Here is a 23,428-nt window from a genome sequence, read left to right as displayed (position 1 = left end):
TACGGCAGAGCAATGCAAAACAATTCTTTCTTCAGAGGGTCAATTTCTAAGCCTTTTTGTGAGTACTATTGCCCAGGTACAATTAAATTACTCTGTTGTAAGAATTTGAATGTTTAGCTCTTTCATGTTAATCGCAGTATAGCAAGCTAAAAAATTTAATGGCACCATTTGTTCAAGCGACGAATATATACAGTGGTTCACGTGAAAGCTAGCGAGGCTTCTTTCATTTTAGTTCAGCAACAAATATGTAGTTACCATCTAAGAAATTCAGCAATTAATTTCGCTTGTAAATAATTAACAGCATTTCTTTCTTGCAGCTTTATTATCGCTACCTTTTCACAACAGTGCACCTGTGTCAATTACAAGTCCGATGCCACAGCCTCAAGACGGGAAAAACCTACGCTTTAAGTGTAAATGGGCAAAATATATAGCATGATAAACAAATGAGGAAGATTTCTCATTGGGTAAATGCCTGTCGGCAGAGCTCCTCCTCTAGCAAGGCTCGGCGACGCTCACCTGCGACAAATACTATCGTCCCTGCGTACGCATTCCATGGCCGCATTTTATCTTCTCCTCCTTTTCGTTTAGCTTTTCTGCACCGCACTCCTTCAGTCTTTATCTCCCAGATTTTCTTCCCCACGTGCAGTAGCATGCCAGCGATTTTTAACCACCAGCTAAATTCTCACCTGCGACAAATACTATCGTCCCTGCGTACGCATTCCATGGCCGCATTTTATCTTCTCCTCCTTTTCGTTTAGCTTTTCTGCACCGCACTCCTTCAGTCTTTATCTCCCAGATTTTCTTCCCCACGTGCAGTAGCATGCCAGCGATTTTTAACCACCAGCTAAATTCTCACCTGCGACAAATACTATCGTCCCTGCATACGCATTCCATGGCCGCATTTTATCTTCTCCTCCTTTTCGTTTAGCTTTTCTGCACCGCACTCCTTCAGTCTTTATCTCCCAGATTTTCTTCCCCACGTGCAGTAGCATGCCAGCGATTTTTAACCACCAGCTAAATTCTCACCTGCGACAAATACTATCGTCCCTGCATACGCATTCCATGGCCGCATTTTATCTTCTCCTCCTTTTCGTTTAGCTTTTCTGCACCGCACTCCTTCAGTCTTTATCTCCCAGATTTTCTTCCCCACGTGCAGTAGCATGCCAGCGATTTTTAACCACCAGCTAAATTCTCACCTGCGACAAATACTATCGTCCCTGCATACGCATTCCATGGCCGCATTTTATCTTCTCCTCCTTTTCGTTTAGCTTTTCTGCACCGCACTCCTTCAGTCTTTATCTCCCAGATTTTCTTCCCCACGTGCAGTAGCATGCCAGCGATTTTTAACCACCAGCTAAATTCTCACCTGCGACAAATACTATCGTCCCTGCATACGCATTCCATGGCCGCATTTTATCTTCTCCTCCTTTTCGTTTAGCTTTTCTGCACCGCACTCCTTCAGTCTTTATCTCCCAGATTTTCTTCCCCACGTGCAGTAGCATGCCAGCGATTTTTAACCACCAGCTAAATTCTCACCTGCGACAAATACTATCGTCCCTGCATACGCATTCCATGGCCGCATTTTATCTTCTCCTCCTTTTCGTTTAGCTTTTCTGCACCGCACTCCTTCAGTCTTTATCTCCCAGATTTTCTTCCCCACGTGCAGTAGCATGCCAGCGATTTTTAACCACCAGCTAAATTCTCACCTGCGACAAATACTATCGTCCCTGCATACGCATTCCATGGCCGCATTTTATCTTCTCCTCCTTTTCGTTTAGCTTTTCTGCACCGCACTCCTTCAGTCTTTATCTCCCAGATTTTCTTCCCCACGTGCAGTAGCATGCCAGCGATTTTTAACCACCAGCTAAATTCTCTGCTTTTTCATTAAAGGGATTCTCTCTATCTCCTGTGAGATGTAACACGAGCTACAAGTCCACTTTCCTGCAGTGCGATTCTCTTGCGCATGCTTTCGCCACAATATTAACAGTACGGGACGCCCACGGGCAGCAAATAACGCACGCTTATCTCGGCCAAACTTTCAGTGGCAGCGGGAAGCCGCAGTGAGCGTCCCGCCTTCGGTTCCAACGGCTGCCGCTAGGAGGCTTTAATACGGCAAAGGTGTGGCATGAAATGTGAACGGCCCTGCATAAGTGACTCATCGCAAGTCGAGAATGGATGTTAAAGGAGTATTCGCAGTGAGATCGACCTGTAGGGACTGGACAGCTGGATGGGTGGCGCCACCTCTCGGCACTTCCTTCGTTGCCGGAATGGGCCACAGAGCGAGATGGCGCATTGGAGTGCGCAGTCTGTAGCTGGTTTCTGTGGAATTTGCTTTGGTGCTCTTAATTTAGATGATGTTGTGCATGATTACGTATGCTGAAATGAAGTCTAGGCAGACGTGTTGTGTTGTTGGCAGCACTAACAGCTATGCAAACTGGTCAGATGCTTGTAATCCGATTCATTTTTCCCCATTTTGGCACCGCATTTTGCATGCACAATTAAATACATCACTTTTGCTTGCGACAAGCTGACCGATTAAAATAACAGCAGCGAACGTGTGAAAACTTTGCAACAAAAATCGCGATCGCACCATTCGGGTGTGAAACTGAGGGAAACTTTGGAAGCTAGCAAAGGACCTTCACACGTTATTAATGCGAAAATATTTCTTGTTCCATGAGTGGCGTGTACAGGACCTGTCATTAGAGCGTGTAGGCAGTGTGTCATCAGTGTACGACTGCACAAACTGTCAATCATCCATTATCGAATAAAATAGTTCATTAAATAAACATTTAATTATCATATATGCATAATTATGTCACTAGGATTAATTAAATGGGTAAAGACTAATTTTATGAAGCAATTAATTGAATTTACAAATTACTTAACTAGGTGGCAATTTAATTGAACCCATGAATTGGTTAATTGCTTATTTAATGAAATAAGCAATTAGGTTGCATTGCCTTCCGTTAAGTAACCACATGGTTAATTATTTGGGTAATTAAATAATCGACAGAATAATCGACAGTCCAATCGGAGAAGTACTTCGTACATTCAGCAGCAATTTGATCTAACTGCCGCTTTAATTACAAATTTAACTAACTGTCTAAATTAATAAATAGTACTTTGGCATGCTTACTAGATGCTTTAGCAATGGGACCCACGTCTTCGGATGCTGTAGAACTGTAGTTAGAGCGAAAACGACTTAGAAACGGCAAAGACATAAAATAACGAACACGTAGCAACATAATCGTCAACAGTAAGAAAAATGCTTTCGCATTACTACCTACACCTAAGCAGACTTGAGTGCACCCTTGGAATTTTCGTTCAAGGAAGAGCAAGGGAAGCTTGGCACCACGCTTCTCTCCTTCAATTCAGCCATAAAGCACTGCCTTTCCACATGAAGCGATTGGTTACTGTCAAGCAGTGCTTATTCTACAAACGCATCCCGGTGGCTGTTCTGAACACCCTTGTATTACTGTGAAACTCGCCTTGATTCTGTCGTAAGTAATGAGGTTATGTACAGTCGTCCCATGAGCGCAGCCTTCTTCCTCTCGGGTATTCACAGAAGGCGCCCGCCAACTTTGACTGGCACTCATGCACGATGCCGTTTGTTTATCAAAGGCGAATGTGAGCGCCGCAGCATGCTTGCATCGGCCATCCACGCTGGCTTTGCAGGAGCATTTTGCTGCAATTATGTTCCTTGATGTGTCCAACTGCATGCAGGCAGTAATGCGGCATGTAAAATCCGTTTTGAGTATTACGATTACCTGAAGGAATGAAGTTGCACTTCCAGGTCAACATTGTAGCTTGGCGCATTCAGCTTCATTTGTGGTATGCACTTGCCGAATATGTGCGTAACCACTGCTTGACACTTGCGCATGTCGAACACGTGGCTAGCCTCGTAAGGCTCTTCCCTTTTTTCAAGATTGCCCGACGGAAAAAACTGCGTGCGATTATTTAAGCTCTGAAAGCCACACCACAGAACGACAGGTAGGGCCATTCTCGTCGAGTGCAACCGGCTACGCTGCTCCCTCCTCATTCCTCTGACGAGCGTTTTGCCACGGGAGGCGCTGTTTCGCTGAGGCAACGGTGTTGCCATACAACAGCCGCCCGGTCATATAAGGTGGTGGCAGCGTCATTCCACTAGTGTGGACTGGCAGCCAGCAGCACCTGCTGAAACATACGCTCGGCGGGTCGCTTCTAAATTTACGGAGGGTTTTCTGCTGAAGAAAACGTGCCCTCTGCAATGGATGAGTGAATGGTTTATTGGCTTATGGGGTTTGATGTCCCAAAGCGGCTCAGGCTATGAGGGACGCCGTAGTGAAAGTCTCCGGAAATTTCGACCATCTGGGGCTCTTTAACGCGCACTGACAACGCACAGTACACCAATGGATGAGTGATATACTCCTTAAAATGCTTCGATTTTGCAAACAGAAAAGCGTAAAATCGCAAACGCTATGTAAAAGAACTGTGGAGTACATGAAAGCACGGGAATGACATACAACCACATAACCCCGGTTTTGTGATTTTCTCATGTACTGGCGAGCATTTTCTTGTGTCGCGCTCAAGGGCCTGATATATTTATTGCGTCACACTTCCCTAATACAGTTTTGTTTTTTCTTCACCTTTTTACCAATGTGCGCTTCATTGTGTGTGCCACAGAACTCCACAGAAGTGAGATAGTTGTACGGGTGTCAGACAGACAGATTTAGTATGACTGCCAGCGGTTGCGTTTCGGCTCATGGAGTGTCACTGTAGCAAGAGACGGTGTTACACTAAGAAGATAAGTGTCATTCGAAACATACTTTTTCCAGCAATGTAATATGCGTGCACTTTTCTTCCACTTTTATTAGGCAACAGCGCTGAGCCCACACAAAGGCACACATACTTTCAGCTCAGACCTGCCTCAAGAAAGCTATGGCCTGGTTTAACAACGTTCGTGAGTTGAGGATTAAGTGTATTAACTGCAGCGCTGGCAGCCCGGCAGTTGTGTCCACAGATGGTAAGTGCACATATCTGGCCTGGCTATGTGACACCGGCACTCCTCAGAACTGTTCCCCCAAAGTAAATTACGCCGAGATTGCACCAGAATTTTCACCGCAGAGAAAGCTCTGTTCACACGCATACCGTGTGAAGGGCGTTTCAACCGAGTAGAATAAGCTCGCCGAACTTACTGCTAGGCTCATTTTTCCAGCCTATTTCAGTGAAGGTAATCATGTGACACTATGCGGATGACTCTGAACACGAGTGTCTCTCGTTTAAAATAACAGTTTAGGCGTGTGAGAGGATTATTACGGTCGCGAAAAGGTAGGAGCTTCAGCGATTAATTATGGCTGAGAACACTGAATTCAAAAACTTTTCCCGTCAGTCAATTCGAACTCTCGACATGTACACAAGGACTGCTCGTCACCGTTTGAAATGAACTGCAGTGTATACCTAGCCTCTGGGATCCGCACAAAAAATCACCGACAACACTCGTACTTTACATGTGAAATTAGTCGGTGATTACACCTAAAGTTAGTGTCTTGCTATTTTCTTGATTATAAAAGGCGAGTGTTCAGTGACAGTGGCCAGTTTGTGATCACGACGTGGCACCTTATCAATATAAGCGAACCCAAATATGTTTCCCATGTCCCTTTATGGAACACTGATGATGCAATTTCATCACTTTCAAGGCTCAGCTATACAGGTGTTCACCAGTCAAGTGTGAAGATTTATATGGTGTTGCCTCAGGACTGTGTGTATAAGGTCAGCGTAGGTTTCAGTTTGGGGAGGGAAAGGCAGTACGACTGGGGGAGGGGGGGGGGGCTTGCTCTTTACTGGGTGCATAGCCTCTATGCACAAAGCACTGCTCCTTGGAACTCTGCTCGGGAAGAGCAGGTGTAGAGGTCCTGCCCTCTTTCAGCCAGGATTGCATCACTGCCAGGCGGGAAAGCGCGTGTAAGGGCGGCGCCCCTTGCATGCGTGCCGACGCATGTGGTCGGCTCTGGTGAACGTTTTGGAGCAGAGGCGACACGCGAAGGGCCGCTCCCCCGTGTGGATGCGCAGGTGCACGCTCAGGTGGTCCTTGCGCGTGAAGGACATGCGGCACTGGCTGCACCGGAATGGCCGCTCGCCCGTGTGCCCGCGCTCGTGGCGCACCCGGCCTGACGCACTGGTGAATGTCATAGGGCAGTAGCGGCACTGCTGCGAGCTCTGGTTGTCCGACACCCGACTCCTGCTGGCGGTGGCCTGCGGACAGGCAGAAAGAGAAGACAATTAAATGCGGCAACTCGCCGTTACGAACGGAAATGATTGCATGAGAGATGCCACAGTGGATAGCTCCTGAATAATTTTGACCACTTAGGGTTCTTTAACGTGAAGTGATGTCGGATAGCACACGGGCGTCATTTGCGCTTTTTGTCCACCGAAATTCGGCCACCGCCACCAGGACTCAATCTCGTACGCAGATCCTTGAGCTCAGCCGCCGAGCGACACAGAGGCCGCATTTGTTTTTCCAGTCCCGGACTACTTGCTGACAGGTCTCGGCTTCCGCTCTGACAGGAAACAACGTCATGGTCACATGACCTACTTGCCATAGGCTGCTTTCGAACTCGGCGCCAGAGCCGGGCTCCCCCTCGGTTACCGTAAAAGGACGCTGTCATCTGCTAGCAGACGACGCAAGCCACGGCCACCACGACGCCGAAGCGACGCCGTGCGCTCGATCATGATACTGAGTCGATTTAAAGACTGTACTGTCAGCTTAGCGTAGGTGCATTACAGAACTCAGCTTCGGAGGTATGCTCGCCGCTACTGCTTGCGGCGAAGTTCGCACAAAGTGGCCCAACTCGTTGCGGATCGGCAGATAGACGAAAGCCTTCGCAAAAATGTTGACAACAAGCTCTATAGCTGCTCCAGTATACGAGTGGTTCACCTGCGATGCTTTCAGGTAAGCATACAGACAGCATGTCGCAAAACAAGCGAACGAGAACCTCTTGACGACACGAGCAAACAATACGCGCTCGCAGCTTCGAACGCGCGTCCCTGTGCGGTGGATTTCAAGAAAATAAACGAAGGTGCAAGAACAAAAAGTATTGCGATGGCTCAGAGAGCAGCTACGGAGCTCATGTGAAGGTTTAACGCATGATATCGACCTCCAGGAACACGAAAAATACTCAAAATGCACACGGAGTCTAACTCAATATGGCTGCCAGCGCGGCGCGCAGCTATCGTCTGCTGCCTTCTCAGCAGCCCCAAGCAGCCCGCGGACTGCCATAGGCTAAAAACGAACGCGTTGCTATGGCGATGCAGGCAGGTAGGCGGAGCTCTCGGGCTGCCCGAGAAAAACAAATACCGGACTCGAGTCCGCAAGTAGTCCCGGACAGTCCGGGACTGAAAAACAAATGCGCCCAGACACCAAGCCATCACGGTGCCATCAAATACCAACTGCAGTGACCAGCTACGTGCTTGTGGGCGTTACAACCGAGATCTTGGCCAATAAAGTCAGATGGTAAACCAATCATCATCATCGAGGTAACGACTGTGTCCTCTTGAAGAAAATGGAGGGGTGGTTATCGATTGCCATCTAAACCAAATTTTTTTTGGTCCTTGTAAACCTTGTTATGGATGAAAGTTCCTATGATCTCGTACCAAGTGCAGCTAAAACTCATTCACTCTTCCTGATGAAAAGGTCAGACAGACTGTGAAATGTATGCTTAAGTGGGCTTTCTTTTCAGCTAATTGGAACTGCTGCAGAGGTTATTATTCACGCAAGGAGTTGACATGTGCACGGGGCAAAATGCATCAATTGTGAGCATAAATTTCAAGCATTTTACACTAACATAAAAGTACTTTCCAGAAGTTCCCAGTTAAAGGGACACTGAGGACGAATAAAAAATTACCTGGGGTTTAACTCCGCTTAAACCGATGTGTGACATGAGAAACCGTGGTAACGTAAATGGTGATGCCACAAGCGACACCACAGTAACGAGACGGCACAAATCTGAAAGCCATGAACCACTTTTTCGGGTATGGCTCGGGTCTAATTTCTGAAAATGACCCAGGTCAAATTTGGAGGTTGTAATCATGCCGGGCATGTTTCGGGAGTGGCCCGGGGCATTAAAGTCTTGCCCTTGGTGTCACACTTGCTATGGCAACAAGCAACGTACGAGCAAGATGGACGGATGGAAAACTTTATCATGCGAATGAGTTTGAACCCTTCAAGGGCTCAGGGCCACCGTACACCCCCCACATTACGCGCCTGTGTCCAGGCCACTTATGGCCCTCATTTTCAGTGCGAGTGATTTTCCTCCGATAAAAACGTGAACCGTATCAATACAGGCCAACTTTTAGTGCGAGAACACTCATACAATCGTCAGAGCCAAGCAAAAATCTTGCTTGTGCATCTTGCGTGGCACTGGCACCCTGGTTCACACACGGTGACAGTGCCATGCAAGATGCACAAGCAAGATTTTTGCTCGGCTCTGACGACTGTATGAGTGCTCTAACACTAAAAGTTGGCCTGCATCAATACGGTTCACGTTCTAGTCAGAGGGAGATCACTTGCACAAAAAATGGAGCCTTTAGTAGAAAATTGTCATTTCACATTTTCGATTAAACTGTCTCAGAAACGCTAGTCAACACCGTCTTCATGCTATCACCTTTCTGAGTTTTCTCGTTGACATCTCAAAGCTCTCTCAGGCGGACAAAGTTTTCACTAAGAGCTTTGCGCTGATGCTGCTTACACCCCGACATTGACTCCAACCAATAGAGCGCGCCCCATCACACACGATCGTCGTCACTGATCCTGCATGATTACTGTAGGCCGTCGTCGTCATCACTGAAGGCTTTATATAGGGGTCGGTCATATTCTGCGCATTTCTCTGTCACCTGATTGATAACATGAATACAGTCTATTGTCAAGTATCCTTTACGAATACTTGCCTTAATTGCAAACCAGTTCTATTTCACACAATATGGCATTGCTCCTTCTCTGATAGAAGCAGGGATGCCTTGGCAACCAAACATGCCACTCCCAGGCGCAAATGCGTTTGGTCAACTGCCTTCTTTTGGCCTCTACAGCATTAAGGAGGACCTTACTGCCTATAGGAGGTATTCACATGACGTCATCCGCAAGGGGCGCTAGCGGCTGGCGCAGCATTCGCCATATTGGTGGTCACGCGCGCGGCCGCCGCAGCCAGCCGCAGCGTTAAATAGCCGGTGATGTGTGAAATGTCGGCGTATTTCGCGTCTCGCCATAGATAATTACTGTCCGGCCCGTAACACCGCGCTACAGAGAGGGTGTTCCGGGAACTGCGCGAAGCATAAAAGAGCGGCCACGCTCAAAAGGTTCCACTTTGTGAAAAGGTCGGCCCGTAAGAAAGCGGAGGCGCCGGCGCAGTGTGCGACGTACAGGACTGCTGCCACGCGTTGAATTCACCGGTATCGAGGCCCACCTTGTGCACGGCTTAAGTTTGCTGGCAGGCCAAGGAATTAAAGGATATAAACCTATGAGAGGGCGCAATTACTTGACAAGCGGGTGAGTCCAAGAGCTGTGCTGAGGGTGCTGACGTCCGCGGTGCCGACGGCCGAAGTGCCGTTTTTGAAGAGGTGAGTAATTCGAAGGATCTGTTCACTTAGCTATAGCTTAACTTGTCATCTCTATCTGCTGAAAGTGACATGTTACTACTGAATCTAGCAGAATGGCTGCACACTGCGTTGCTGCGAAAGCGCTAGACGTCTTGTGCATACGAAGCGGCGCTACGTAGCTACAATCAAAACTGCAAAACATTCTCGCTGTGTCTGCTGTTCATGCTGCGAGCGCATGGCAGTATTTGTTTGACCGTTCTGTTGTGTAAATAAGGCAGCTATAACGCTTTGCCTTTCTGCTGAAAGACCATCTGAGAAGCGTCAGCAGTTCGCGGACTACAGCTAGACGCTTGAATTATCAATTTCTGCGGCGGCAGTCTTGGAATTTCGGCAATTAATCGTGCTGTTTATCCACGATGTGCCCTGCATGACTAGCTGACAGTTATCAACTGATATTAAAAGCTGCAAGTCGTGCACATTCATGCGAGCAGCGCAGCCAGCCAGTTTTGCTGCAGAAGAATTATGCTGCAAACTTCATGCACAATACGCGCTCCACAAAGGTAAGTGGTCGCTGACGCATTCAACAACGTACAAATATATTACGGATCACTAACAGTTCAGACCGCGACACTGCGCGAGCTGGCCTGAAACGACCGCAAACATGGCACGCTTACCCCGACGATGCTCGCGCCGTCTGGTAGCGCGGCCTCAGTGAATACCTCCTATACGGTGGACAAAGTGGCCTTACACGGGCAGTGTGAGGAGAGGCTTCAGTGAGGTGAGAAGCCCTCATACCCAGTCATACTGCCTTTCCATCTTGTAGCCCTATGACCTAGAACTGCACAATTACTTCATCTAATGGATCCTGTTCATGATCCCCCAACCATGGCGACAGGTCTTCCTCCGCCTCAGAGAAGTTTATTCATTCATTCATACCTTGTAAAGGACCAAAAAACAAAACACAGGTGCAATAACAAATGGATTTCAGAAGTAAAATGTGTCCGTTGAAACCGATTTTTGGTCGAAATTCCACAGCCCTCCACTATGCCGTACACATTGCCTGAGTTGTTTTGGGATGTTAAACCCCATAAACCAAACTGAAACAGGTTTCCGTTACCACCATTTTCCATAAGGGCACAAAAAAAACTGGGGGCACTTTGTCAGCCTAAAGTGCGCTAGGCGAAAGCCTTTGCCGTGTCACTTCCACTGCCACTGACTGCCTGTGTTTGTTATGGCTGCACCGCTAGGGAGCCATCCTCCTCCACTAGCTGCCGCACACCGACTAAGGACGGAGCAGCGCTCGACGCCGCTGCGCCAACAGCTCCACCTAGTGATGAAGATGACGACTGCCTATGTTTTTTACGGCTGCACCGCTAGGGAGCCATCCTCCTCCACTAGCTGCCGCACACCGACTGAGGACGGAGCAGCGCTCGATGCCGCTGCGCCAACAGCTCCACCTAGTGATGAAGATGACGACTGCCTATGTTTTTTACGGCTGCACCGCTAGGGAGCCATCCTCCTCCACTAGCTCCCGCACACCGACTGAGGACGGAGCAGCGCTCAACGCCCTTGCGCCGACAGCTCCACCTAGTGATGAAGATGACGACTGCCTATCTTTTTTACGGCTGCACCGCTAGGAAGCCATCCTCCTCCACTAGCTGCCGCACACCGACTGAGGACGGAGCAGCGCTCGACGCCCTTGCGCCAACAGCTCCACCTAGTGATGAAGATGACTGCCTATCTTTTTTACGGCTGCACCGCTAGGGATCCATCCTCCTCCACTAGCTGCCGCACACCGACTGAGGACGGAGCAGCGCTCAACGCCGCTGCGCCAACAGCTCCACCTAGTGATGAAGATGACGACTGCCTATCTATTTTATGGCTGCACCGCTAGGGAGCCATCCTCCTCCACTAGCTGCCGCACACCGACTGAGGACGGAGCAGCGCTCGACGCCCTTGCGCCAACAGCTCCACCTAGTGATGAAGATGACGACTGCTTATCTTTTTTACGGCTGCACCGCTAGGGAGCCATTTTCCTCCACCAGCTGCTGCACAACGACTGAGGACGGAGCAGCGCCCGACGCCGCTGCGCCAACAGCTCCACCTAGTGATGAAGATGATGACTGTCTATGTTTTTTACGGCTGCACCGCTAGGGAGCCATCCTCCTCCACTAGCTGCCGCACACCGACTGAGGACGGAGCAGCGCTCGACGCCCTTGCGCCGACAGCTCCACCTAGTGATGAAGATGATGACTGCCTATGTTTTTTACGGCTGCACCGCTAGGGAGCCATCCTCCTCCACTAGCTGCCGCACACCGACTGAGGATGGAGCAGCGCTCGACGCCCTTGCGCCAACAGCTCCACCTAGTGATGAAGATGACGACTGCCTATGTTTTTTACGGCTGCACCGCTAGGGAGCCATCCTCCTCCACTGGCTGCGGCACACCGACTGAGGACGGAGCAGCGCTCGACGCCCTTGCGCCGACAGCTCCACCTAGTGATGAAGATGACGACTGCCTATGTTTTTTACGGCTGCACCGCTAGGGAGCCATCCTCCTCCACTAGCTGCCGCACACCGACTGAGGACGGAGCAGCGCTCGACGCCCTTGCGCCGACAGCTCCACCTAGTGATGAAGATGACGACTGGCTATGTTTTTTACGGCTGCACCGCTAGGGAGCCATCCTCCTCCACTAGCTGCCCCACACCGACTGAGGATGGAGCAGCGCTCGACGCCCTTGCGCCGACAGCTCCACCTAGTGATGAAGATGACGACTGCCTATGTTTTTTACGGCTGCACCGCTAGGGAGCCATCCTCCTCCACTAGCTGCCGCACACCGACTGAGGATGGAGCAGCGCTCGACGCCCTTGCGCCAACAGCTCCACCTAGTGATGAAGATGACGACTATGTTTTTTACAGCTGCACCGCTAGGGAGCCATCCTCCTCCACTAGCTGCCGCACACCGACTGAGGACGGAGCAGCGCTCGACGCCCTTGCTCCAACAGCTCCACCTAGTGATGAAGATGACGACTGCCTATGTTTTTTACGGCTGCACCGCTAGGGAGCCATCCTCCTCCACTAGCTGCCGCACACCGACTGAGGACGGAGCAGCGCTCGACGCCCTTGCGCCGACAGCTCCACCTAGTGATGAAGATGACGACTGCCTATGTTTTTTTACGGCTGCACCGCTAGGGAGCCATCCTCCTCTACTAGCTGCCGCACACCAACTGAGGACGGAGCAGCGCTCGCACCGCTAGGGAGCCATCCTCCTCCACTAGCTGCCGCACACCGACTGAGGACGGAGCAGCGCTCTACGCCCTTGCGCCGACAGCTCCACCTAGTGATGAAGATGACGACTGCCTATGTTTTTGACGGCTGCACCGCTAGGGAGCCATTTTCCTCCACCAGCTGCCGCACAACGACTGAGGACGGAGGAGTGCTTGACGCTGCCGCGCCGACAGCTCCACCTGTCGACGAAGATTGGAAGCAGCGCTTGTCGATGAGTCACCCCAGGCACTGGATGTAACGCTGAACGAACAGACAGGAGAATGAGCTGTTAAAGGCTCTCGCCTTAATACAAGAGGGGGCACGTGAAAGCTCCGCGCCGCTCAGCGAACTGAATCCACTGGCGGGAAGGTTGTGACAAATGCGTCTTTTGCTGCTGGACAAATGTCAACGCAGCCACAAAGGGCCAGAGAACAATAACTTCACAGGGAAATTTCCCTCAGTGTCCCGGCTGGCATGCGCGGTTGGGACTCCAAATAAATCAAGGGGAGGGGAGTCTTCACTGCCCTCTCAAGACCCAGAGCGCCATCAGCTATGCCTCCTTTTATAGCAAGAGCTGTATTTGCGACACTGCAAAAGAACGCATACTCTCCCCACAGCGGCGAAGAGGAAGCACACTGAAATTCATGTTGGGGAAAGGGGAGTACGCGCAACGCCCTTAATCTACTTTCGTCGACTTCAAATAGGGCCCACACTCGGACGCCTCAAGTGAGTGAGATCCCTCAAATATGCAACCAGTTGAGCGCAGGTAGCAGGCGCTAGGGACACTGCCCGCAAACTTCAGCAAGAGTGTGCATAAACAATTCATAGACAAAAATTAAAAACGTTCACGCCATGCTATGTAATGCAGGAAGTGCAGACAGTACCGAGATTTGGCATAGCATGATTCGCTTCCGTGCCCCTCCATTGAGCACTGCCATGACCGGGCAATCTGCCTGGATTCCAATTCTGCAGGATGCAAAATTCGTCCTGCGAACGCCCCTCTGGCAGGCCCCAGTGCTGTGCCGCAAGGCAACGGCGCCCTAACACTGCCTTGACAAGCCACGGTGCTGCGCCACAAGGCAGCGACATTCTAAGGGGAAGTGTCAGCGAGCAACATGATCAAACACGCAGCAAGCTGCGAGACAGAGAGGCACCGGTTTCCCTTTTCCCCGGATGTCATCACGCGCAGCAAATTTGAAGCGGGTGGCCAGCAAGCGGGTGGTCGCTGGTTGGACTTCTTGGAATGCTGTCAAGTGCTGCCTTTGGATTGGTCCGTCGGAGTGACAACCGTTTCTCGGGCTTTAAAAGCCCCAGCGCTGCCGCTTGGAGGAGGAGACCAACCCACCGTGAATCTAGTCCTGTTCACGAGTGGAGTTGGAAGGTGTGATGCGTTGGAGTCTCGCCGGTCATCGCTGTGCGAGAACAGTTGCGTTGTCTGTCAACTCTCGGCCCCCGTGACCCGTGCCGATGCTATTCTATACTACGCCCTGTATATAGCGTATAAAATGTGTTCTTAATCTCATCGCCACCTGACTCAGAGTCTTCACTACAGCCAAGAGAGCTGGCAGCACTCAGTCACGAAACGGGTGGCGAGCGCTATGGGACCAGCTCCATGGCGCAACAGCATGCGCTGATAGGCCCTGATGCGGCAAGAGTGCGCACAGATGGCCGAGTGCACCCTCAAGGCCATGTGTCAAAAGCCTCTCTGGTGTCGCATGCCTGCAGTGGTGACACTTCACACTTGATTCATATAGCATAGTTCGTCCTCACTCTGCCGAAGCCACAGAGCGTGCGCATGTGCGCAGGGGATATACTTAAGCAAAGATGAGGTAGCAATCTTACAGTGGGTGGTCACCTGTATGCAAGTGAATTAAGAGGGGGGGGTGCCAAGCCAGCACACAATTTTTTTTTAAATGTCGTGTTGCCTCTCCAATGCAATAGCACTGAAGCTTCTTCACATGTGGCATCGCATGTGATGAGCGAGGAATTTTGGACTGCTGGAAGAAGGACTCAGTCGAGGGCAGCGGCAATTAAGACGCTTTCGATAAACAAACAAAGAAATGTCCGCGACAACACAATCGTCGTTCTAAACGGCATGATGGCGTTTAGCTCGGTTGGCTGACTGATAAGCGCGGTATATAGCATCCACCACTTCGGGCTGGCGGCGAAGCTCCGAAAACGGAACTGCACATCCAGACTCTTTATTGGCCTACTGCAAGGGTCCTGCCGATCGTCAAAACACCTGCAGTTGCATGCAAGTCAGAGGGGTGCCGATAAGCAATGTAACATGCAGTTCAGGCCTGGGGGCGAATATTTGGGCATTCGGTTAGCCGAGCACATCATAGCGCGACACGGCAACACTGTATATTTTTTGCTACAAAATTTAAGATGTTTATCGCAAGACAAATTTATTTTACGTAAAATTTCAGGCAAGATTTGTAAAATCGCAAGATGGGTACGTTTTACGGGTACATTTTCCGTACATTTTACAGGAAAATCAGAAGAGATGGCAGGTATGATTAGTAGAGAAAAAAGCAGGTTTCCTCCGTCAAAGGAGCAGCCTCAAGCCAATGGCGTCGGCCAATTCTTATGAACCTACTAGTGTCGCACGGCAGGACTGGCAGATGAAAGGACACAGTCCCCTCCCTGCATTTTCACGCTACTCACACCAGCAGGTTCATAAGAATCGGCCGACGCTATTTGCTGGAAGCGGCTCCTTTGACGGGGAAAACCTGCTTTTTTCCTCTACTTGAATCCGACTGCAGTTCTCGCTGAATTTCGCGATTTCCGTAACAACTCGTAATGTTGTACAAGTTTTGCCAGCTGCGTTGCTTGACGCAAGCTCCTTAGGTGTGCTACGTTCTGCAGCACCAATTCCACCCTTTCAATATGCTCAGCAAGCACTCAGTTTGAAACATGCCCTGTAACATCAACGCGTCAACTGGAATCTTGCGAACCGCTGGCCGAGTAGGCACTCCTGCACGCACCGACTGCCGTGCAATGCCGATGCTGCCCAGCCCTCGGAACTATCCGCGGACTAAAATTAAGCATGCGCATGACCAAGAACCGCATTGTGCTCACCAAGAGTTGAGCAAACTGGTTTTCGTCCCAGACGTGGTCAGCATCGCCTTGGTTGCAGCTCTCTGGTGGGGCAGGCTGTTCCAATTTAATCTGCACGTCTGAAAGGCCAAGAAGAAAGGAAAGGTGCGCTGGTAGTTCTCAGTGAAAACCAGTTTCATATCATTACGCAATACCTGCCACTTGGAAGTGATCTTTCTGGTATAGAACTCTTTTTCAAGACGGTATTTTAACTTAATTCATGTTCATTTTTTCCTGCGAATTCTGTCATGGCTGTAGCTGGAGAATATGATGCTCATCTGCATGCTGATACGCAAAAACTAATTTGGTTTGGATATTCGTTAACAAACGATCCATTTCCACAAGGCATGCTGACGAAACGTCCTTGAACACCGCTACCACATGCTGCGCATAGTCTGAATGATAGCTCGTACAAGATGCTCACTGAGCTTTTCCCAAGCCTAGTAGGCTAACAGCCATCTGCTTAGCTACCCTAATGAAAAGTAATTGAAGTTCACTTCAATTAAGTATCAAGTATGTTTTGTATGAAGCCAGGGTTTGCATGCAATAGATATATCAAATGCAAAAATTTGTTTCAGACAGCGAAGAAGAAAGCACCAATACAACTCATGACTTCAAACCAAGGACAAAAAATTCAAAGCTGGCAAATTATCGGCAGCACATATCAAGCAGTAATGATTAAGGGTGGCAAGAAATGCGACCCCGAAAAGGAATCTGCATAGTCAGTTCTGCAAGAAATTTTGAAAAATGATTCGCATCATCTGACAGTTCCAAATTTCAGCACAAACAGCACAAAATTTCACAATCATTTTTATAAAAACAATAATTGTTTCTGTCAAAACAATAACCAGAAGCAAAAAATCACGCACTGAGCAATTTGTAAAAGGCAAAAAACAGAACAACAGTCAGGGTCAATTCTGCATGCAATTTTGAAAATGATCTACATCACATTCCAGTTTCAAATGTTAGGGCAAACACTGCAAAATTTCAGACTTACTTTTATCAAAAGAATCATTTCTTTGTCAAAGCAATAACCAGAAGCAAATACACACACTGAGCAATTTGTACAGACTAAAAACAGACAAACAGTAGGAATACCAAGGTTGTTAAAAGAGTATAGACACCTAACTTTTGGGTGCATGTTTTCTTCTTTGTAATGATGCATACGGCATTATTATACATGATTACCACGTGGTATTCTTCTATGAGCGCTAAATCATTTAAAGTAGAACTTATTTCTTGTGCTGTTTTGGTTTTAGTACCAAGAGCTGAACAATGACTGGGACATCAGTCATGTGAGGCATGAAAAAACATCAATACAATCACTGCTTCTACATTCATTGTCATTTCGGCTCTTGAAGAAGGCTGGCTTCAGCGCTGTAGTGATTTCAAATGATGAAGCCGCGATTATATTAACGTTTTTCCATTCCTCAAGCGACATATAACCACACTTTGACGTCACAGCCATCTTTTGGTTGTTGAAACCGAAACCGAAACAGCATGACAGAAAAATTTGATCATAAGTCATTCAGCTGTCGCAAGTAAATACTGTATGATGATTCATACACAGCAGTGTCTTCCGCATCATTGTAGAGAAAAAAAAACATGCGATCAAAATAAGGTGTCCAAACTCCTTTAAATACACTGAAAAATATAAACATGGCAATCTGCGGAAACCCTGCACAAAAAACTTTTATTTACTTCCAGGTACTTTGTAGCATTCAGTGATGACAACACTCACACAAAAAAACTATTCAAGAGGCACACTTGTAATGCCACGAAAGGTTATGCACAGAAAAAGATGACACGAACAGAGAAGACACGACAGGATGAGCGCAAACTAACTGGTTTATTCAGAAGTTGACACCTCTCTTTTCTTGTGCGTAACTTTTCATGGCATTACACAAGTGGCAAACACCGGGCAGTGTTTGCGTACATTTTTAATGCAACAAAGACCAATAAATAAATGAATGAATGAAAAAAAAAAAAGTATCAAGCCAACTAGCCCGACAACATCTCTTGCTGAAGAGGCATACTTTGCAAACACAGCATGAACACAGGCAGCAAAGACAACTCTTGCCGCACAAAAAAAGAAAGGTTCAAACGTTAATAAGTACAGAGTACAGAGTGTTCCGTATTTATCTGTCCAGGTTGTAAAAATTTCTCCTGTGCAAACTACTGGTTTATTTGGTCTCGAGCACAGACCACAGGGCAGCATGTGATAGTCTGCGTTCTCCGATAACTAATTTAACATCGGAACTTACTTAGATTGCCTGGAGTCGGTGAAGAAATGCAGTCGTTTGCACTGAGAATTTTTGTCGAGGTGAGCGGAATAGCCGATTTGAGAGCCTGCGCCATCTGGGGTACTGCTATACCTGCCCCAGCTCCAAGCAGGCACATTGGTTGTCTCACAGTTCACCAGATGGCGCAGCCTCTCAAATCGGCTATTCCGCTCGCCTGAACAAAAATTCTCGACGCAGACGATTGCAGTTCTTCACCGACTCCAGACAATTCAAGTAAGTTCTGATGTAAATTATTTATCGGAAAATGCAGACTATCACATGCTGCCCTGTGGTCTGTGCTCGAGACCAAATAAACCAGTAGTTTGCGCAGGAAAAATTTTTACAACCCGGACAGATAAATACGGAACGCCCTGTATACAAGCTCTCAGCAGCATGACTCGACCGCGGCAAATGGTTACGGCGGAGCGTGTCTGGACAACCCATGTTGGAGCAGGTCTTGCGTGCTCTCGAACACTCTCAGGCACAGGTGACACCTGGCCCTGCCGTGGCGGAGGACGTGCTCCTCCAGGGCTCTCTCGCAAGTGAAAGAAGCCAGGCAGATGTCGCACTTGTAGACACGCACGAGCCTGTGGTTCCACTCCACGTGCAGCGCGAGGAGCCTCACGTTACTAAACACCTCGGTGCAGTGAGCGCACTTGTACAGCCAGTGCAACGGGTGGTTGTTGAGGTGCGCGTACAGTCCGTACTTGGAGCCAAACATCTTGCGGCACAGGTGACAGCTGTGCTTCCCGTCATTACCAGCAGTGGTGCCCATGCTCGTGGACGCATTTTCGTTGTCCGAAGTCGTGGCTTGTTCCACCACAGGGGCCGGGAGGCTTGAACACGTTGCAGCTGCAATGGGTCGGGTGAGAAGGGAGAAAAAACATCCAATCAGAAAGAAAGACACAAGGAGCACAAGAAATAATAGTGATAAATCAGTGAAAAGCATTTGTAAAGAAACAAAGTAGAAACAGCAGCTCCCGGAGAAAAAACGCGTAGTTTCTCTTTGGCTCTGACACATTCGACTACTGCCGGCCGCGTTTCACAAGTTTTTAATGTAGTGTTTCGTCATTCGTCATTTGTGCTCCAGGTCTGATAAGCGACTGGCACTAGTTCATGGCTACGTTCAAGATGTCTGTCATTCTTTATGCCAAAGAAACGAACTGCGCGCCGGGCTGCAAGTTCCGACTTTCACACTGAGTGATACAGGAGTGGCAGCTACAATGAGACAAAATTTTCAGCTGTTCCACACGATGTCGTGATGTGGCTGTTTGCGAAGTGCGGGATTTCGCTGCATGACGATGTTAGAACGACGAGCTGTGAGACCGCAGCAGCGATCACGACAGCAGCGCTAGTGAGGACGACGGCACAAGTGTGGATGAGTAGTCCAGTGACATTTTCGTTTTGGAATGAGCCCACGGGCACTCCCGCGCGCAGCAGCCAATAGCGGCTGGTCATAGGCAGAGGCCGCAGGATAGTACTGTCGCGTTCTATTATTAAAGGCCAAGTGTAAACGACCTCCAAGTTTTTTTTTTCTTTTTCAGAAATGTGATGCGGGGGATCGACTTATATTCAAGTAGACTTACAATCGTGTAAATATGGTAATCGAAACTGCAAGCGCCGTCATGACCAAAGCCCATGTAAGCCTATGGCATTTATGGTGGTTATTGCAATAACGCTCAAAGGGCTAGAAGCAGTTGTCGCTCTCTAGCACCAGCGTGCCAGCCCTAGCAGTCAGAGCTGTGACCCCCAACCCGCGGTGCAGTGAGTCGCAACCACGGCGGGTTCGGGCCAGAGGGGACAAACACGAGTATGCTACTCGGAGGAGCGTTTATTGCCCCCGAGCAATACAGTACAGCAGCAACAATACAACCGCCGTAACGAGGGAGAGGGTTCCGCTCGCGTACGGGGGTGAAAAACACAAAGGAAAGAACGCACGCAAAAATGTGGGGGAAGAAGGTTCCGCTCACCTCGCGTGGTTCCTCGCTCACGGCCAGCGGCAGTCAAGTCACACACGGTGGCCGGGCGATAAGGGCAGCGGTCTCCGTGGCAGATCTCTGATCCGTGCGTGTGCACGGCTCCCGCCAGAAGACGAGCGAGCCTCAGGAGAAACGCGCCTTCTTCCCGTGCTGTGGAGAGGAGGTCTCTCTGTTGAGCAAGGGGAAAGAGGGAAAGTCTCCACGGCGGCGTCGCGGCGGGGAGCGAAAGGAAGCGGGGGTGGCGTAAGTGCCCTCCCTCGCAAAACCTCCCGAACGGCGCGCTCATAGCATCACGTGATAATTACGCGCGGCCGTTACAATGGGGCAGGGGATTCATGTGTATCCCCACACATTGCACGCTAATTTGTATGCTGAAGGTCTTGCACTAGTTAATCCACACAGGCTTCCAAAGCAAAGCCATGTCCAGGTATGACCGGCATGGCAAGTGGTCATCCAAACGGCCCTACTCAAACCTGAATGCTACAGTCACTCACACACCTTTGACATGTGCACAATGGCATGTGTGATGATGGCCCTACCTGAAGAACAGTCACACAGCATAGGCTTGGTTTCACAAGGTCACTGTCACACCGTTCTCATCTCAAGCATAGGCATCTAGCAACCCTGTGCTGGGAGCTGTTTTAGAGTTATTGGAAGCACGGCAAGAAAGAACATAGTTTGGTTTTGCACGCCCGATGTGCGTGCGCAGCTGCGTTAACTCCGCTGTGGGTCATGTATAGGGCCCGTAGTACGCGACACATTGCCCAGTCTTTCACATGTAAATTTACCATGATTCAAGAGGTTCTTGTAAGTTTTTTCGTGGTCATTCAACAATTCGAACTTCTGGACAATTCAAACATTTTTTTTTTGCTCCCTTGACGTTTTAATTAATGAGCTTTTACATGAAGAACTACAGATTACATGTATGCTGCATCAATCAAACAACGTGCCAAAGAAAGGTAAGTATTTCAGGTGAAAGAATTTTTGAAAATCACAGTCCTCAAGACTATCAATGCAAATGGTTGTCTTCCAAAACCAATTACTACCGGCATCCTAGTTTCCATGCAGGTTTGCCTGAGTGCAACAGAGCCCCTAGGCAGCATCACTGCTGACAAAAGCACTGGTGCCTCAGGTAGAACTACTACCACTCAAGAGTACTGGTAACAAAGACAGAACCATTTCTAGTCAAAAGTGCTGCTAGCCCAGGCCTAGCCACCTCAAGCTGAACAAGCTGGTACCCCAGGCAGTATCATCTGCAGTCATACAAACTGGTACCCAAGGTACCCATCTGTGGTACTAGCTGCTGCGGTGGCTCAGTGGTTATGGTGCTCGGCTGCTGACCCGAAAGACGCAGGTTCGAGCCCGGCCACGGCAGTGGAATTTCGATGGAGGCGAGATTCTAGAGGCCCGTGTAATATGCGATGTCAGTGCACGTTAAAGAACCCCAGGTGGTTGAAATTTCCGGAGCCCTTCGCTACGGTGTCCCTCATAGCCTGAGTTGCTTTTGGACATTAAATCGCAATAAACCAAACTAAACCAACCATCTGTGGTACCCATGTGTAGTCAAAGGTGCCAGTAACCTAGACAAAGCTACTTTCAGTCAAAAGTACCTCAGGCAGAACCATACGCAGGCAGATGAGATTATCAAAAAACCTTCGGATACAGAAAACACCTTTTGAAACGAAAAATGCTAAACACCAGTGTCCCGAACACAGACAATGCAGGGATGCAACTTGCCAACCGGACGCTTCAGTTGCTAACGATTGGATAGATAGGCAGGCAGACAGAGACCGTGGGCAGATGTATGAAATTTTGACCCTTACAAAAAAAAATTTACCGAAACTTTTTTCCCACTTTATGAATCCTCCCCACAATTGCTGGAAAAAAATTGGGTCCACTATGCGAGTAAAATAATACATGTAGTTAGAAGTGCCGGCACCCAAGGCAAAACCATCAGTGGTCAAATATGCTGGCAGCCGACACTGAACTATCTGTAGTCAAAAGTGCCAGTAATTCAGGCAGAACCATGTGCAGTCAACATGCTGGTACCCATGGCTGAACCAGATGTGATCAAATGTGCTCGTACTCCAGGCAGAACCATTTGTAGTCAAAAGCACAGGTATTGATCTGCTTGTCCCTGCATGCTGCAGTGCTCTTACTTGGCTTCAAGGTGACCTCCGCAGCAGTGCTTGGACCCGAGCTCTCTGGCTGTGCAGTGCTTTTCTCCGAACAGACGTGGGCTGCAAAAATAAAACCACATTCATGAAGGCACTGCAGAACCATGCTGTAGAAGGGCCTTATGTAAAAACACTGGAAGGTATCTATGGCAGCTGCACAGCCACCACAATGGCGCAATGATGTTCCACGCTTTGATATCCTGTTCTGGATTGTACCTGGATTTTGCTAACAAAGGAACAACCTCATAGGCGTCCTGTAATACAAAAAGAACTACTTCAAAAATTCAGGGTGCACTTTGATGATCTAAAGTGCACGAGGCGAAAGCCTTTCCACGCAACTTGCCGCAGGCACACACAACGCGGCTATGGGGCGACTTGGATTGGCTAGTCATGACTAATTAGTCATGACTCATGACTAATTAGTCATGACTCATGACTAACTAGTCATGACTGGTTAATGAATAACTAGTCATGACTAACCAGTCATAGCTAACGAGTCATGACTGGTTAATGACTAGTCATGACTAACCAGTCATAGCTAACGAGTCATGACTGGTTAATGACTAGTTAGCTATGACTAATTAGTTGAAGAGTAACATCATAAATGGTTAATGAGTAGCTAGTCATGACTAATTAGTTGATAGCTGGTTAATAGAGAGTTTTAGTATTGCGGGCTTTGTGTAATTGCGTGCATAGTGGAGTAGCGGGTCTGGAGTGCGCATGCGCAGAACGCTAACGGCGAAATAGCGTTAGCGTACGAACGCAATTTTCAGAAGTTAGCGTTGCAGCAGTTGTGGCTTTTGCACCCTTAGCGTGAAAACACGGCTGCGTCCTTCCAAGCGAGAGCCGTCCGCTTCAGCCGATTCAGCATTCCTTGCGATTCCGATGGGCATGTTTATCGGCAACTACTGGTGTTTTTGCTTTTCGCTATGACTTACCTTGCTTTGACGATAAAGTTTGATCTGCAATTGAGCCCAGTTTTTGAGATGCGTTCTCGATTCTGGAGCACCCAAGCCTAATGGGACCTCAAGCTACACTGCTACCGTCTGCAACTGCCC

At 48.8% G+C, this 23,428-nt stretch overlaps 1 protein-coding gene across 3 annotated transcripts in view; it reads right to left on the bottom strand.

Moving 5' to 3' along the window:
• The window catches only part of LOC149337432 (zinc finger protein 296-like), a 41,276-nt gene that overhangs the window by 13,535 nt on the left and 4,313 nt on the right, over positions 1 to 23,428 (bottom strand). The window contains exons 2-5 of one of the 3 annotated variants that reach the window (XM_089553442.1): positions 22,353 to 22,433; positions 18,974 to 19,066; positions 15,915 to 16,012; positions 4,287 to 6,231 (exon numbers count right to left, since the gene is read on the bottom strand). In XM_089553442.1, the coding sequence (XP_089409568.1) occupies positions 5,917 to 6,231; positions 15,915 to 16,012; positions 18,974 to 19,066; positions 22,353 to 22,433 (587 nt within the window). In that variant the 3' untranslated portion in view covers positions 4,287 to 5,916. Of the gene's footprint in view, positions 1 to 4,282; positions 6,232 to 15,914; positions 16,013 to 18,973; positions 19,067 to 22,352; positions 22,434 to 23,428 lie in introns of those variants that run through there. The other 2 variants (XM_089553443.1, XM_089553445.1) reach the window with 2 other exon arrangements.

The sequence above is a fragment of the Amblyomma mixtum genome, chromosome 7, assembly GCF_055824585.1.
Source record: "Amblyomma mixtum isolate Tamu chromosome 7, ASM5582458v1, whole genome shotgun sequence".
In the NCBI taxonomy this organism is placed as follows: Eukaryota; Metazoa; Arthropoda; class Arachnida; order Ixodida; family Ixodidae; genus Amblyomma; species Amblyomma mixtum.
This window is presented reverse-complemented; position numbering and strand designations above follow the sequence as displayed.